Source organism: Mastigoproctus giganteus, chromosome 7 (assembly GCF_048544385.1).
Source record: "Mastigoproctus giganteus isolate SK-2022 chromosome 7, ASM4854438v1, whole genome shotgun sequence".
Classification (NCBI taxonomy): domain Eukaryota; kingdom Metazoa; phylum Arthropoda; class Arachnida; order Uropygi; family Thelyphonidae; genus Mastigoproctus; species Mastigoproctus giganteus.
The window spans coordinates 232,890,853-232,905,148 of record NC_143581.1 but is presented as its reverse complement, the minus strand read 5'-3'; the positions used below and the strand labels follow the sequence as shown (position 1 = coordinate 232,905,148).

General features: G+C 39.7%; 1 protein-coding gene across 3 annotated transcripts in view; it reads left to right on the top strand.

The window, feature by feature from the left end:
- The window catches only part of LOC150083773 (uncharacterized), a 158,132-nt gene that overhangs the window by 27,123 nt on the left and 116,713 nt on the right, over positions 1-14,296 (top strand). For all 3 annotated transcript variants that reach the window (XM_090377479.1, XM_090377481.1, XM_090377480.1), the window contains one exon: positions 2,642-2,707. In XM_090377479.1, coding sequence (XP_090233605.1) covers positions 2,642-2,707 — 66 coding nt within the window. The remainder of the gene's footprint in view (positions 1-2,641; positions 2,708-14,296) is intronic.

The window sequence follows — 14,296 nt, the reverse complement described above, 5'->3', positions numbered from 1 at the left end:
CTCTCACCTATGTCAACACTTATATAGTCGCATACTTCCTTCGCTTTCAATCATGAGTGTTTTTGAAGGATTTTCACAGTACATTGAATTCCTGATTTTTAGAATGGCATTCTTAAAGTTTCCTATACATTCGTGTATTTTAACTGTCTCAGTTTCTCAAGATTGCATTTGATTATAAATAACTTCCACGTGAGGCATTATCTGATGAAAAAGTTCTAACCAGATCTCGAATTTTTCATTACTCAAGATGTGAAAATTTCAGTTTCTTCTGAAATTATCTTATCTGCTTTTGCTGTTGCTTGTAGTTCCCCCATGCACTTTAAGGATTTAAAATTTTCATAAACGCTGTTCATGGTGCATATATTGAAGTTCCAACTTGTAGGGGAAGGTCAGGCAAGACTGCTGTCCATATGCTTTCTGAGAACAGAGAGACGCTGTGGTCATCTCAAGAAAAATGCTGGTGTCGACATGAGGGTTGAAAAGAATATTTTTGAATCTCGAGTGCTACTTGCTGCATTTCTCATCATCAGATTCAGTTGGTGTGCATAGCAGTGAATAAAATGTGCATTTTTGTACACTTTTATTTTAGCCTGAACTTCTCCTTTCTTTACTTTCATCACACTTGCACCATCAAATGCCTGAGCAACCAATTTTTGAGTATTTTCTTCGAGGATTATGTCTAACTGATCTAGAATGCACTTCGATATTCTGTCTGCCATTTGGTTTTCTGGAGTGAAAAAAAAACCCAAAAACGCTGAAAAATGTCTCCATTCAGTTCATATCTCAGAACAATTACCATTTGTATATGTTCTGAAACATCTGTTGTGTCATTGGCCATGCCAGCTATGAATGAAGCTTCTCTAATTTCTCTTTTTATTTCATCCTGGCATATTTGCAGCAAACAGTCAAGAATATCATTCTGACTAGTTTTTGATATGCCTTTAAATGCTGCATTACTTTCTAAATGGTTCTTTAAATTGGAATCTAATGTACAGGTGAAATTTATTAATCCTCTGAATACTCCTGGATTTTTAGAATCGTCTTTTTCGTCATGTCCACGTAAAAGAATTTCAAACTGTCTGCAAAATTTAACCCACTCTATTATTTTAGATAATACCTCACGATTCTTGATAACTTTTCTGCTATGTTTGCAGATCGAAAGTCTGCAGGCCTCACTAAGCTGTTCTTTAATATTTACACTTCCTAAAAGCAATAGTGAAATCGCATTATCAATATGTTTCTTCGAACTCATGTTTTAGAGTTTTTTTCTTTCATTCTGTTTATGTTTGTAAAGCCACTTTTTGTCCACATTAAGTTACCTCTGAAAAGTAAACATGGAAAACAAAACAATGCATTTTTAACTACACGACCACAAAGCCAACTTTTCCTTTGGTACCATTCAGTTTTAAAACTGCAAATATATTTCTTATTATTACTTATTCCCCACTGAGAAATTTGAATCTTTGGTGTGGGGCGGCCTTCTTTTTTAATCACATTTTTTTCTTGGAGAGATAATTGTGGAAAACTAAGTTGCTGAAGTTTATTCACTGTCAGACGACTTACTTCATGGGAAAGCATGGAGGCCATGATCAAATCAAATTTCACAAAATCATGTGTCATAGAAATAATGTTTTATTTATACATCACGTCATAATATAACTTCAACTTACCAAGTTCAAGCTCAATTCTCAATTAAGCTGTAATCATATAATTACACTTTTGAATGTTGAGTATTGACTTAACACTGATATTATTTAGTTACTTAATGGGAATTTGGGCTAATAACAAAAAGACACCAACATTGTGGCTACACACCCATCATGGTCAACGATGAAATCTGCATTGTATGCTTTACAGTGACTTTGATTCGTTTCACCTATAAAAAATGTATATTGGCAAGTTGCCAATGGCAACAAACTGCCAGATATTCACTGGAATGCAAAATGTGTAACTGCCTGTGTAACGTGCACAGCAAGGCCTATGGTTAATTAAACTTCAAAGTTGGAAACGATTTCAATATTTTTATTCGTTTATTGTTGAAGTGATTACTGGAAATAGAGGATATGCATACTATATGCGGGTCCTGTTAATAAAAATATTCATTGAGTTGCATTGTTCTTCACAAAATTTAATATAACTCCGTTCACTGTATATCTAGATTTAAATAGCTGCGGGTGCTGCAGTGCCTATGGACGAACCACCCCTGCTAGGGACACTAGAATAGCTGAATTGTGAGAATGAACTAGCATATATCACTGTTTCACCAGAAACATGCGGACAAACATTTTTATTCACATATTTATGCATTGTTATCAATAATGCATTGGTACTGACAGTTGATATTTTAATTATGTGCAAAACATCAAGGATAAATTTCATACCAGTGGACCAGTCTGTATATTTTAATGCGTTATGGTGTGGGGGTGTGTGTGTGTGTGTGTGTGTTTTTCTAATGTTTCCTACAAATATAGGAAACATTAGTGCATTTCCATAGCTTACCTGTGGATATGCAGCTGTATATTTAATTCCCATCACTATTGGTATCTGCCAATAGCGCTTTCCTGAACTATCCCAGTAATGGTGATTATTCTAATTGAAGATGTTTTGTTATGCAATATTAATTTTATTATATTTTCTTCAGATGATAGAAGCTGGAGGCCTCCATGTACTGATATTCTTAGCATCTCAGGATAATAAAGTTATTAAGGTAAGAAAGTATGTATATTAGATGTATTAAAAACATCTTAAGTGAACTGGTTTTGTAGCTAGTATTTCTATAAGACATGAAAACTGTACTATTTTTGTAGGCTAAGTTTAATCTATTTTAAAATGGAAAAGTTTAGAAAGCTGATTAGCATTAGCCAAAAAAAAAAAAAAAAAACCCCTTCCCATTTCACCTATCCAGTTACTCCAAATGTTTGTCTAGTTCAGCCTTAAATTTATTTAAGCTATCAACTTCCACAACAACAGATATGGAAGTTTGTTCCAGCAATCAACTACCCGCTAAAGGCAAACTTCCACATATCTATTCTACAACTATCTTTTCTAAATTTGAATCTGTGCCCTCTCAGGTTCTTAATCTCATCAAGTGGAAGTATCCCATCAGCATTGAGTCTGCTCAAACCAATCAAGCCCTTGTACACCTCAGTCAGATCACCTCGCAGGTGCCTAGTCTCCAGATGGTGCAACTTGCAGAACATAAGTCTTTCTTCGTGAGCGCACCCCTTTGTTCCTCTCACCAATCTTGTTGTCCTTCTCTGTACTCATTCTAGCAACTCTGCATCCTTCCTAAAATGAGGCCTCCAGACCTGTAAGCAGTACTGTGTGGCCTCACCATTGCCTTATACAAAGGTATAATCACCTTATCTCTGCTCGGAAAATTCCTATATATCATTGACAAAACTCCATGACCTACTCTGGCAGCCCGTCTGCACTTCTCAGAGAACTTCATATCCAACTGCACAATTACTCCCAGGTCTTTTTCATTCTCCACTTCCCTAACTGTAGTACCACACAGTTGGTACGTTTCTCTTGGGTTACTGCTACCCATATGCACTACTTCGCATTTGCCAATATTAAACTTCAGTTGCCACTTCTCAGCCCATCTACCTAAGTTTTCTAGATCCTATTGCAGTAGCATACTGTCTTTACTATCATAACAACATTGCCATTATCATCTGCAAACTTGGACATTAAGCCTGATACACCTTCATCGATATCATTAATAAATACACAAAACAACACTGGGCCCAGCACTAACCCTGGGGACTCCACTGATAACATTAGTCCACGTAGAGCAGTCTCCATTTATTATCACTTTCTGCAGTCTCCCATTCAATCATCCCTTTATCCATTGCAGCAGCTTGCCCTTAATGCCATACCGCTCCAATGATGCTGCATAAGCTTGCTTTCTTGCATCATATGCCTCTGCTAATGCTAAAAGCCTATTAGCTTCCAAGATTAATTCTCCCTGAAGGCCTCCCATTTATAATTCACTGTTTTTAACATCATCAGTTGATCCCACTGTATAGAAGTCAAAAACTGCTTAAGGCCACTGTAGTCACCTTTACAAAAACAAAAACCCCTCCCTTTACCCTTGATGGTAGTTACATCTTTAAGTAAATCCCACATCAGCAGACTGATCACTGTTGCCTAGTCGTTCCGTTATCTACAAATTCCTGATGCATGCGTCATCACTGCTGATAATTAGGTCGAGTTTTACCCCCTTTGGTTGGCCCCCTCCCTTTACCCTTGATGGTAGTTACATCTTTAAGTAAATCCCACATCAGCAGACTGATCACTGTTGCCTAGTCGTTCCGTTATCTACAAATTCCTGATGCATGCGTCATCACTGCTGATAATTAGGTCGAGTTTTACCCCCTTTGGTTGGCCCTCTAACATGTTGCTGATGAAAACAATCCTCCAGTAAAGGCGCCTCCATGGACAGGAGCAGCAGTGCATAGCACACGCTTCTTGATTAGACCGAGGTTCCAGCCCGTGAGCCACCAAATATGGAGGATGCGGAAAGGTCAGAGAATGACTACCGCATATCCCCAGAGCAATATGGTCTTAGTTGCTAATGCTCCTAAAAACCAAATAACAATGACAACAATCCTCCAATAAATCCATAAAGGTCTTACTAGCATGCGAGTGACCACCCCACAAGTTCCAGTTAATATCTGGAAAGTTAAAATATTACAACACATTCTGATTTACCCTCCACTTTATTTCTCTGCACAATTGTTTGTTGTACTCATCAGAGTCAGTAGGCCTATAACACATTCCTACTCTCATTTGCCTTTAGCCAGCGGGTAGTTGATTGCTGGAACAGACTTCCATCTCTTGTTGTGGAAGTTGATAGCTTAAATAAATTTAAGGCTGAGCTGGACAACCATTTGGAGTGAATATGGATGGGTGTAATGTTTTTTTTTTTTTTGGCTGATGCTGCATAAGCTTGCTTTCTCACATCGTATGCCTCTGCTAATGCTAATGTGAAAAATTCTTTGTCCACATTCTTTGCTCTTTTAAACAGCGCTTTATCATATGCAGCCTTGGTCTCTCTGACCTTACCTGTGGTACTATTAAAATCAACTTGTAGATGTGAGCTTCAGTCTTTTAATTGCTCTGTAACTATCCAATGCTTTCTCTTTCTGCTCTATTTTGACTGGTCAGTCCTACATTCATATATGGGAAACAGCAACCCCAGAGCAACGTATCAACTCTGTGGTACTACACTGACAGTGGTAGAGAATGAAAGGGACCTGGGGGTGGTTGTGCAGGCAGATATGAAGTTCTCTGAGCAGTGCAGACGGGCTGCAAGAGTAGCTCATGGTGTATTGTCAATGATATATAGGAATTTTTCTAGCAGGGATAAGGAGGTGATTATTCCCTTGTATAAGGCAATGGTCAGGCCACACCTAGAGTACTATATACAGGCCTGGAGGCCTCATTTCAAGAAGGATGTAGAGCTGCTGGAACGAGTACAGAGAAGAGCAACAAGATTAGTGAATGGAACAAAGGGGTGCTCTTACGAAGAAAGGCTTAAGTTTTGCAAATTACAGTGTCTGGAGACTAGGCACCAGCGAGGTGATCTGATAGAGGTGTATAAAGCCTTGAATGGTTTGAGCATGCTCAATGCTGATGGGATTCTTCCTCTTGCTCAGAATAATCACCTGAGAGGCCATAAATTCAAATTGAGGAAAGACAGATGTAGGATAGACGTGTGAAAATTTGCCTTTAGCCAGCGGGTCGTTGGTTGGTGGAACAGACTTCCATCCCTGTTGTGGAAGTTGATAGCCTAAATAAGTTTAAGGCTCAGCTGGACAGTTATTTTGAACAAACAGAGGGATGAAGCGGAAGTGGTTATTTTTTATTTATTTTTTTATTTTTTTTGGCTGATGCTGCATAAGCTTGCTTTTTTGCATCAAATGCCTCTACTAATGCTAATTCAGTACTTATCCAATATTTCTTAAACAGTATGTACGCTTATGTGATTTTTTTTCTTTAAAGGTATTCCATAATTCAAGTGTATTCACCTTCACTTTGCAATCTGCCCAATTAATAGATACCATATAGCACCTTAAACTGTAGCCAACCGGGCTAGCCAGGTGAGTAAAGTGCCTGTCTGGCAACCCAGAAGGTCGCGGATTTGAATCCCGCCTCGGGCTTGGATCACAGTAAAATGCAAAAACTTTGGTAGGTGCAATATGACCACAGAAGCTGATGCGCCAACAACTAACGAAAAAAAAAAAAAAAAACCTCCGTAAACTGTCGAAGTCCTCTCTTCTGAAATTGAAATCCGTGTCTTTTCCTTTAACTACTGCAACTTTTTTCTTCATCTTTCAACTGATGACTGTGATCACTACCTACCAATGTTTCCTGTATTTTAAGTCTTGTGATATCAGCTAATTCATGAGTAGTGATGAGGTCAAGAATATTCTCACCCCTAGTATTACCTCTGACATGCTGGTAAAAATAATCATCTTGTTTATTTAGAAAAATTTTCCCAAAGGTGAGTTTCCCCTCCCACTTAATCCAATCAATCTGGAGCAGATTGAAGTCACCCATAATAAGACATTCATGCTTGCCTGCTTATATATAATTTTCTGGTCTAGGTCTGTAGATTACTCCCACTTTCATTATACCATTGCTTTCAACTAACTTGTACCACACAGATTTGGTGCTATCAGATGTAACTTCGGACTCAGCCAAAACTCTTTTTGTGCTCAGGCTGCGCTGCTTTTGATAAGAAGCATGATCCCTCTACCCCTTATATCTTCCCTATCTTTCTTAAATACATTATACATACCGTAGTGGAACTCGTCATCACCAATTTCCAGGTAGCAGCACATTTCTGTTAACCCTATTATGTCAACATAAGTTGTCCTAACAAGGAGTTCAAATTCATCCATTTTATTGGCAACATTCCTGACATTGCTATAGACAGAGTTAAGTCTATAGCAGTGTCAGGAATGTTGTCAATTTCGGTGAAGTCCAGACTGTCTGTGACAGCCAAATCCTCTGCTTGCACCTTCACAACGCTGGGACGTTTAGTAATCCTGGGTATAACCTCCATGCACAAGCACACTGTGGGTCACCACCCAGGTGTGAACCAACGTAAGCAGGGGTCGAGGCGTGGCACTCGCACCACATGGAGGAATGTCGCCCCCTCTGGGTTACCAGGCAATACTAGGTGGTAGATGACTCTCATCAACCAGTGAAATACCACCACTTTGCTTATTGGAGGCTTGAAGTGGTGGAACCCAAGTTTAGTCTCCAGAGCTAAGTTCCAGTCAACCCTCTCCCACCTCTTCCATCATGCCGTATGACTTGACTTTTGAGGTTATCATGAACATCATGGTGAGATCCAATCTTCCTTACATTTCGAGGGTACAGCTCTAAAACGTTTGCAGGCCGGCTGCTTGTTAGTACACCGGACTGACCCTATTGGTAACTCTTTAGAAGGCTTCCAAATCAGTTAGTTTATAATCTTGCTACCTCTACTCTGCCAGATAGTGACCGGAGGAAGTCTGAGTAGTGTGTATACGGGGAGCATTGTTGAGCCCGCGTTATATCAAGGATGTGGGTATATTCTTACCGTGTGTACACCATATCTAAAAATTTTATTACTTCATACAGCATGTCTCCACCCCCACTTTTTTTGTTTACTTTGAATACTCCATGAATTGTCAAACTAATACAGTAATTTTATCTGCAAAAAGATATAAACCTCCCAAACACTTCCTACTTCATTTCACAAATATACATGGTTTTAATTCTAATCTCAACGACGTTCATTTCCACTTCAGTCTGCCAAACCCCATGTACTTTTTCTGACAGAATCTCAGTTATCGGTTGATTCAACTACTGCTCATCTCAGTTGCCCAAATTATTTGGTGTATGATACCTTTCACCTCAAAAGTGGTACTTGTGCATATGTCTGTTCCAATATTCCCTGTCAGAGACTTGGTAATTTCGAATCTCCTCTTTTTGATCTTCTCTGGCTTAAAATCTCTCTACCTCATTGTGTCAAATTCATCTGTTGTCTCTACCGTTCTCCCAACTCCACTAATCACTTGGAGCTCTTTGACTTCCTCTCTTTGCAACTTGACTTTCTCCAGTCCAATTTTCCTAACAATGAGGTAATTTTTCTTGATGATTTTAATGTTCACTACTCCAGCTGGCTTCTGTTTTCTAGTTACCGACCCAGCTGGGCGAGATGCTGAGGCTTTTGCAATTACTAATGACCTTGCATGGATTGTTCATTTACCTACAAGGATACTGGACAATCCTAACCATACAGCCAACACTCTTGATCTTTTTCTCACAAACAACCCTTCTAAGTACATGGTCGAAGTGAGAGGTCCTTTAGGCACCTCAGATCACAACTTGATGATTGTCTCTTCTCCAATGGAGCCATTATCTCATGGCTATTCCCAACCTCGTATTGTTTGGCATTACAAAAAATGCAAATTGGAATGACCTGCGAGATTTCTTTTCTTCTTTTCCTTCGTTGGATTACTGTTTCAAAACATCTAATGTCAGTGTTTGCTAGGATATGTGTCAGTGAAATTATTCTTGTACGAATGAAATCCTTTATCCCACACTCCACTCTAAAATCTCGTTCTTTATCTTAAACCTTGGTTTCCAATAAATGTGCTAAGGCTGTTCAAGAGAAGAACATTGCATATTGTAATTGGCTTGTTTCCAAGTCTTCATTTTCTGCCTACACCAAAGCTCACAACAATTGTAAAGCAGTTATTAATCAGTCCAAACTAGATTTTGAACACATTAAGAGTAGAAAACTTGCTTCTTGCTCTAATGGTAGCCGAGCATTCTGGTCTCTTGCCAAAGCTATTGGCCGCAACTTTTTCCTACCTCTGTCAAAACCAGATGGTTCTGTTGTCACCTCAGCCAAGGATAAAGCTGACCTGCTAGCATCCCATTTTTCTTCCAACTCGTGTATTAACTATCTTTTAAAACACCTCCCACCATTCCCAACACGCTCCATTCGATGCCTCCTGTGGCCTTCCGTCAAAAGGATGTCAGAAGGATTTTGACGAATCTTGATGCAAAGAAAGCTCCAGGTCCTGATGGTATTTCTCCACTTGTTCTCAAAACCTGTTCTTTGCTGCCTTTTTTTCACTTTCTTATTCCAAAGGTGTTTTTCCTTCTGCTTGGAAATTTGCTCATATCCAGCCGATCTCCGTCAGTGGATATTCCGAGAATATCCACTGGTGATATTCTCGCTTATGTTACTCATTTATGGACAATTCAGTGGGAAAGTTTGGTGAAACACAAGCAGTTGCTCTTGACATCTCAAAGGCTTTTGATTGTGTTTGGCATAAAGGTCATCTGAACAAGCTTCCATCTTATGGTTTGCCAACTGTTTTTTGTAATTGGTTATCTAGTTTTCTCTCTGATCGCTCACTGAGGGTGATGGTAGATGGTTCTCTGTTATTTGGTTTTTAGGAGCATTAGCAATTAAGGCCATATTGCTCCGGGGATATGTGGTGGTCATTCCCTGACCTTTCCGTATTTGGTGGTCAAGAACTTGAACCCTGGTCTGATCAAGAAGCGTGTGCTACGCACTGCTGCTCCTACCCAACTGGTTACGGAGGCACCCCACTCTCTGTCTTCTAACTTCTCCACTAATGCTGGTGTCCCCCAAGATTCAGTTCTTTCCCCCACTCTTTTCCTCTTGTATTTAATGACCTTCTTCCATTGACTAGAAATCCTATCCATAGTTTTGCCGATGATAGCACATTGCATTCCACTTTCTATTTTGAGAAACTTTGCCCTGCTCAATCAGCTTCAACTTCTCGAATATCCGCTACCAATTCCTTAAATGCCGATCTCCAGGTAATTCTGCAGTGGGGCAAAGAAAACTCAATTGATTTCAATCCTTCTAAAACTCAGTCTTGTGTTATATCTCGCAAAAAAGGATTCTTCTGCTTCTATGCTTATCTTTGGTGACACTCCGATTTCTAGGCGAAACAATATATCTCTTTTGGGGATTACCCTGACTTCTAATCTCTCTTGGCACAAACACATTTCAAATATTGCTTCCTCTGCATCTAAAAAACTTGGTTTTCTTTTTTGTTTTCGGCGTTACGTTTCTTCCAAACAGCTGTTCACTCTGTACAAATCGTAAATCCGCCCTACCATGGAATATTGTTCCCACATCTTGGGAGGTGCCCCCAAAACCTCTCTGAGGCATCTAGATTCCATTCAGAAGAGGGCAGTTTGGTTAATTAATAACTCCTCTCTAACATAATCTCTCCACTCGCTGTCTCATAGACGTACTGTTTCTGCTGCGTGCCTTTTCTACAGATACTGTTCTTCTGATTTGGCTTCTATAATTCCCCGCTCTCTCTTTCAAAACTGTCCGAAAGTGTGCCGCCACCAGCCAACGTCCATTTACTGTCCAACTTCAAACTGACACAACCAACTTTTCATCTTCCTCGTTTATTCATTCATCTGCCAACCCAAGCACGGTACTAAGTACTATAGGTTCTAATACCTCTCATGTTTGGGGTTTTCATAAAAAAAAAAAAAGTTCTCTAGTTTACTACCCTGACACACCTGTTAAAGTTATTTAGGCTTGTTTTCCTATCTTTCTGATCCCACTCATTTACAACATTGCTGCCCTCAGAACATCTTGCCAATATCGGATGTTGTGGCAACAATCAAGAATTCTTGAGGTGAGTGCAAAAATTACTTTCACCAATATCATTAGATAAATGCAGATCTAAATTACAATCCCCCCCCCCCCCACACACACACCAACTAGAAGTTTTCTTGAAATATCATTGAGGATACCTTAAGGTAGTATCTTCAATGATACTGGCAAAAATCCATTAGCATTAGCATTAGTAGAGTCATTTGATGCAAGAAAGCAAGCTTATGCAGCATCAGCCAAAAAAAAAAAAATAAATAATAATAATAATAAATAAATAAATAAATAAAAAATAACCATTTCCACTTCACCCCTCTGTTCGTTCGAAATACCTGTCCAGCTGAGCCTTAAACTTATTTAAGCTATCAACTTCCACGACAAGGGATGGAAGTCTATTCCACCAACCAACCACCCACTGGCTAAAGGCAAATTTCCTCACATCTATCCTACATCTGTCTTTTCTCAATTTGAATTTATGCCCTCTCAGGTGATTATTCTGAGCAAGAGGAAGAATCTCATCAGCATTGAGCATGCTCAAACCATTCAAGGCTTTATACACCTCTATCAGATCACCTCGCTGGTACCTAGTCCCCAGACACTGTAATTTGCAAAACTTAAGCCTTTCTTCGTAAGAGCACCCCTTCGTTCCATTCACTAATCTTGTTGCCCTTCTCTGTACTCGTTCCAGCATCTCTACATCCCTCTTGAAATGAGGCCTCCAGACCTGTATACATACTCTAGGTGTGGCCTGACCATTGCCTTATACAAGGGAATAATCACCTCCTTATCCCTGCTAGAAAAATTCCTATATATCATCGACAATACATCATGAGCTACTCTTGCAGCCCATCTGCACTGCTCAGAAAACTTCATATCTGCCTGCACTACCACCCCCAGGTCCCTTTCATTCTCTACCACTGTCAGTGTAGTACCACAGAGTTGATATGTTGCTCTGGGGTTGCTGTTTCCCATATGCAGTACTTTACATTTTTCAATGTTAAACTTCATTTGCCACCTCTCAGCCCATCTGCTCAACCTTTCCAGATCCTGTTGCAGTAGCATAGTGTCAGTAGTGTCCTTGACAACCCTGCCAACCTTCATATCATCTGCAAACTTGGACATTAAGCTTGATATTCCATCATCAATATCATTTATAAATACAGAAAACAATAATGGACCCAATACTGAACCCTGAGGGACTCCACTAATAACATTAGTCCACGATGAGCAGTGTCCATTGATTACCACTCTCTGTCTTCTCCCCCTCAACCACCCCTTTATCCATAGCAGCAATTTGCCTCCAATGCCACACTGCTCCAATTTATGCAGCAGTCTTCCATGTGCAACAGTATCAAAAGCCTTTCTAAGATCCAAGTATATAATATCAAAGTTATTCCCTGCATCCAGTTCTTTTGTGACTGCACCATAGTATCCCATCAAATTGGTCAGGCAAGACTTCCCCTTAACAAAACCATGCTGTGTCTGAGCTATAACTGAAGTCTTGTCTAGATGATCCTGCAGTGCTTCTTTAACCAGTGCCTCCATTAATTTTCCAGGAACAGAAGTTAAACTAACAGGTCTATAATTACTTGTGTTGCCCTTTGATCCTCCTTTGTGAATTGGGGTCACATTTGCACATCTCCAATCCATGGGTACTTCCCCTGAGTCCAAGGAAGCTCTCATAATTATGGCTAAGGGTTTGCTTACTTCCTTTGCTGCCTCCTTTAATATAACTGGATAGATCTCATCCACCCCATGTGCCTTTCTTGTATTTATCTTCAACAATTTCTCCTCCACTTTACTATCAGTTATTACAAGATTCACTAGCTTACTGCCAGAGTTGAATACACCGCTGGCATTACCCTCTCTGAATAACTCCTCATGTGTGAATGTCGATTCAAAATATTCATTCAGTTTGTTAGCTACCTGAGCAGGATCATCAACAGTTGACCCATTGATATCAAGTGGACCAATCTGATTCATCCCCTTCCTTCTAGAGTTTACATAAGTAAAGAACTCTTTGCTGGTTTTCTTTGTATCCCTTGCCAAAGATTTCTCGTAATCTGCCTTCGCCTGCCTAACCTCCTTTGTAACTTGGTTACAGATCAACTTGTATCTATCATAGGCTTCTGTGTCACCTGTTAATTTGTATGTATCCCATGTAATTTTCTTCTCTGTCATATGTCTCATTAGTTCATCTGACATCCACTTAGGCCTAAACCTTGAACAATATTTCTTAGTTGGTATGTAAAGTCTAGTAGCTTCCAAGATAAGTTCTTTGAATTCTTCCCATTTTGAATTTACTGTTGGTAACATCATCAATTGGTCCCACTGTATAGAATTTAAATACTGTCTCAGTCCATCGTAGTCGCCTTTACGAAAGCAATAACCCTTCCCTTTACCCCTAGTGTAGTTACCTCTTAGAGTAAATCCCACTTCAGCACACTGTGATCACTGCCACCTAGTGGTTAATTTACCTGCAGATTCTTAATGCATGAAGAATCCCTACTGAGAATCAAATCAAGAGTATTTCTTCCTCTAGTTGCCTCCCGAGCATGCTGATGTAGAAAACAATCATCCAATAAATCCACAAAAGCCTTGCTAGTGTGTGAGTAACCAGCTCCCAAATTCCAGTCAATATCTGGGAAATTAAAATCCCCCATTATAAGACTCTCTGATTTACTGGCCCACTGTATTTCCCCATACAGTTTCTTATTATACTCATCAGAGTTTCTTATTATACTCATCGGAGTGTGCCTATAGCACACTCCTACTCTCAATTTTGATCTCCCAATGCTTACGTCACACCAAACTGACTCGACACTGCACTGTCCAGCAATGTCAACTGGCTTCACTTCCTTGGATTTTATGTATTTCTTAACTAATAGCATAACCCCTCCTCCCTTCCTATCCTGTCTATCCTTTCTGTAGACATTGTACTCCCTAAATTCCAGTTCTGCATTCCTTATATCTGTGTGACACCACGTCTCTGAAATCCCCACAATATCTGCCTTTGATGTTTTGAGCAATACCTCAAATTCATCAAATTTATTTACTAAACTCCTAGCATTGGTGTACACGCAAGTATACATGCACCTGTTCTTTTTCTTAGCTACCCTAACACAACCCATGTGTTTACTTGAACCCCAATGATTCCCAGCAGTCTCTGAAATATCCTGCATCTTATTTTCCAAGCTGCTGCTCATTCCAATAGAAGCAGTGCAAGAATCGCTTTCACCTCTGCCAGTGGTTACTGTTAATCTATTAGTCCTTGTATCCCCCCAATCTAGCAGTTTTCCGACCCACCTAACACTGCCTCAATAGCATCAGCAAACATTCGTGCACCCTTTCTATTTAAGTGTATCCCATCCCTGTAGAAGCAGTCTCTCCTGTTAACAAGTACAGACCAGGCTGAAAAAAATTCTACCCCTTGAGCCTTGCACAATCTTTCTAGGGCTGAATTGATCGACAGGGCTCTCATCATATACTCCCTCCTATCGTGTCTGGGCAGAATTGCAGACACTTTCCACCTTTTTTTCAAATGAATATCATCTCTACAAAATAAATTCTTTCTACCTACAAGGTGGACCACAATGATTAAAAAATTACCCCACAGAG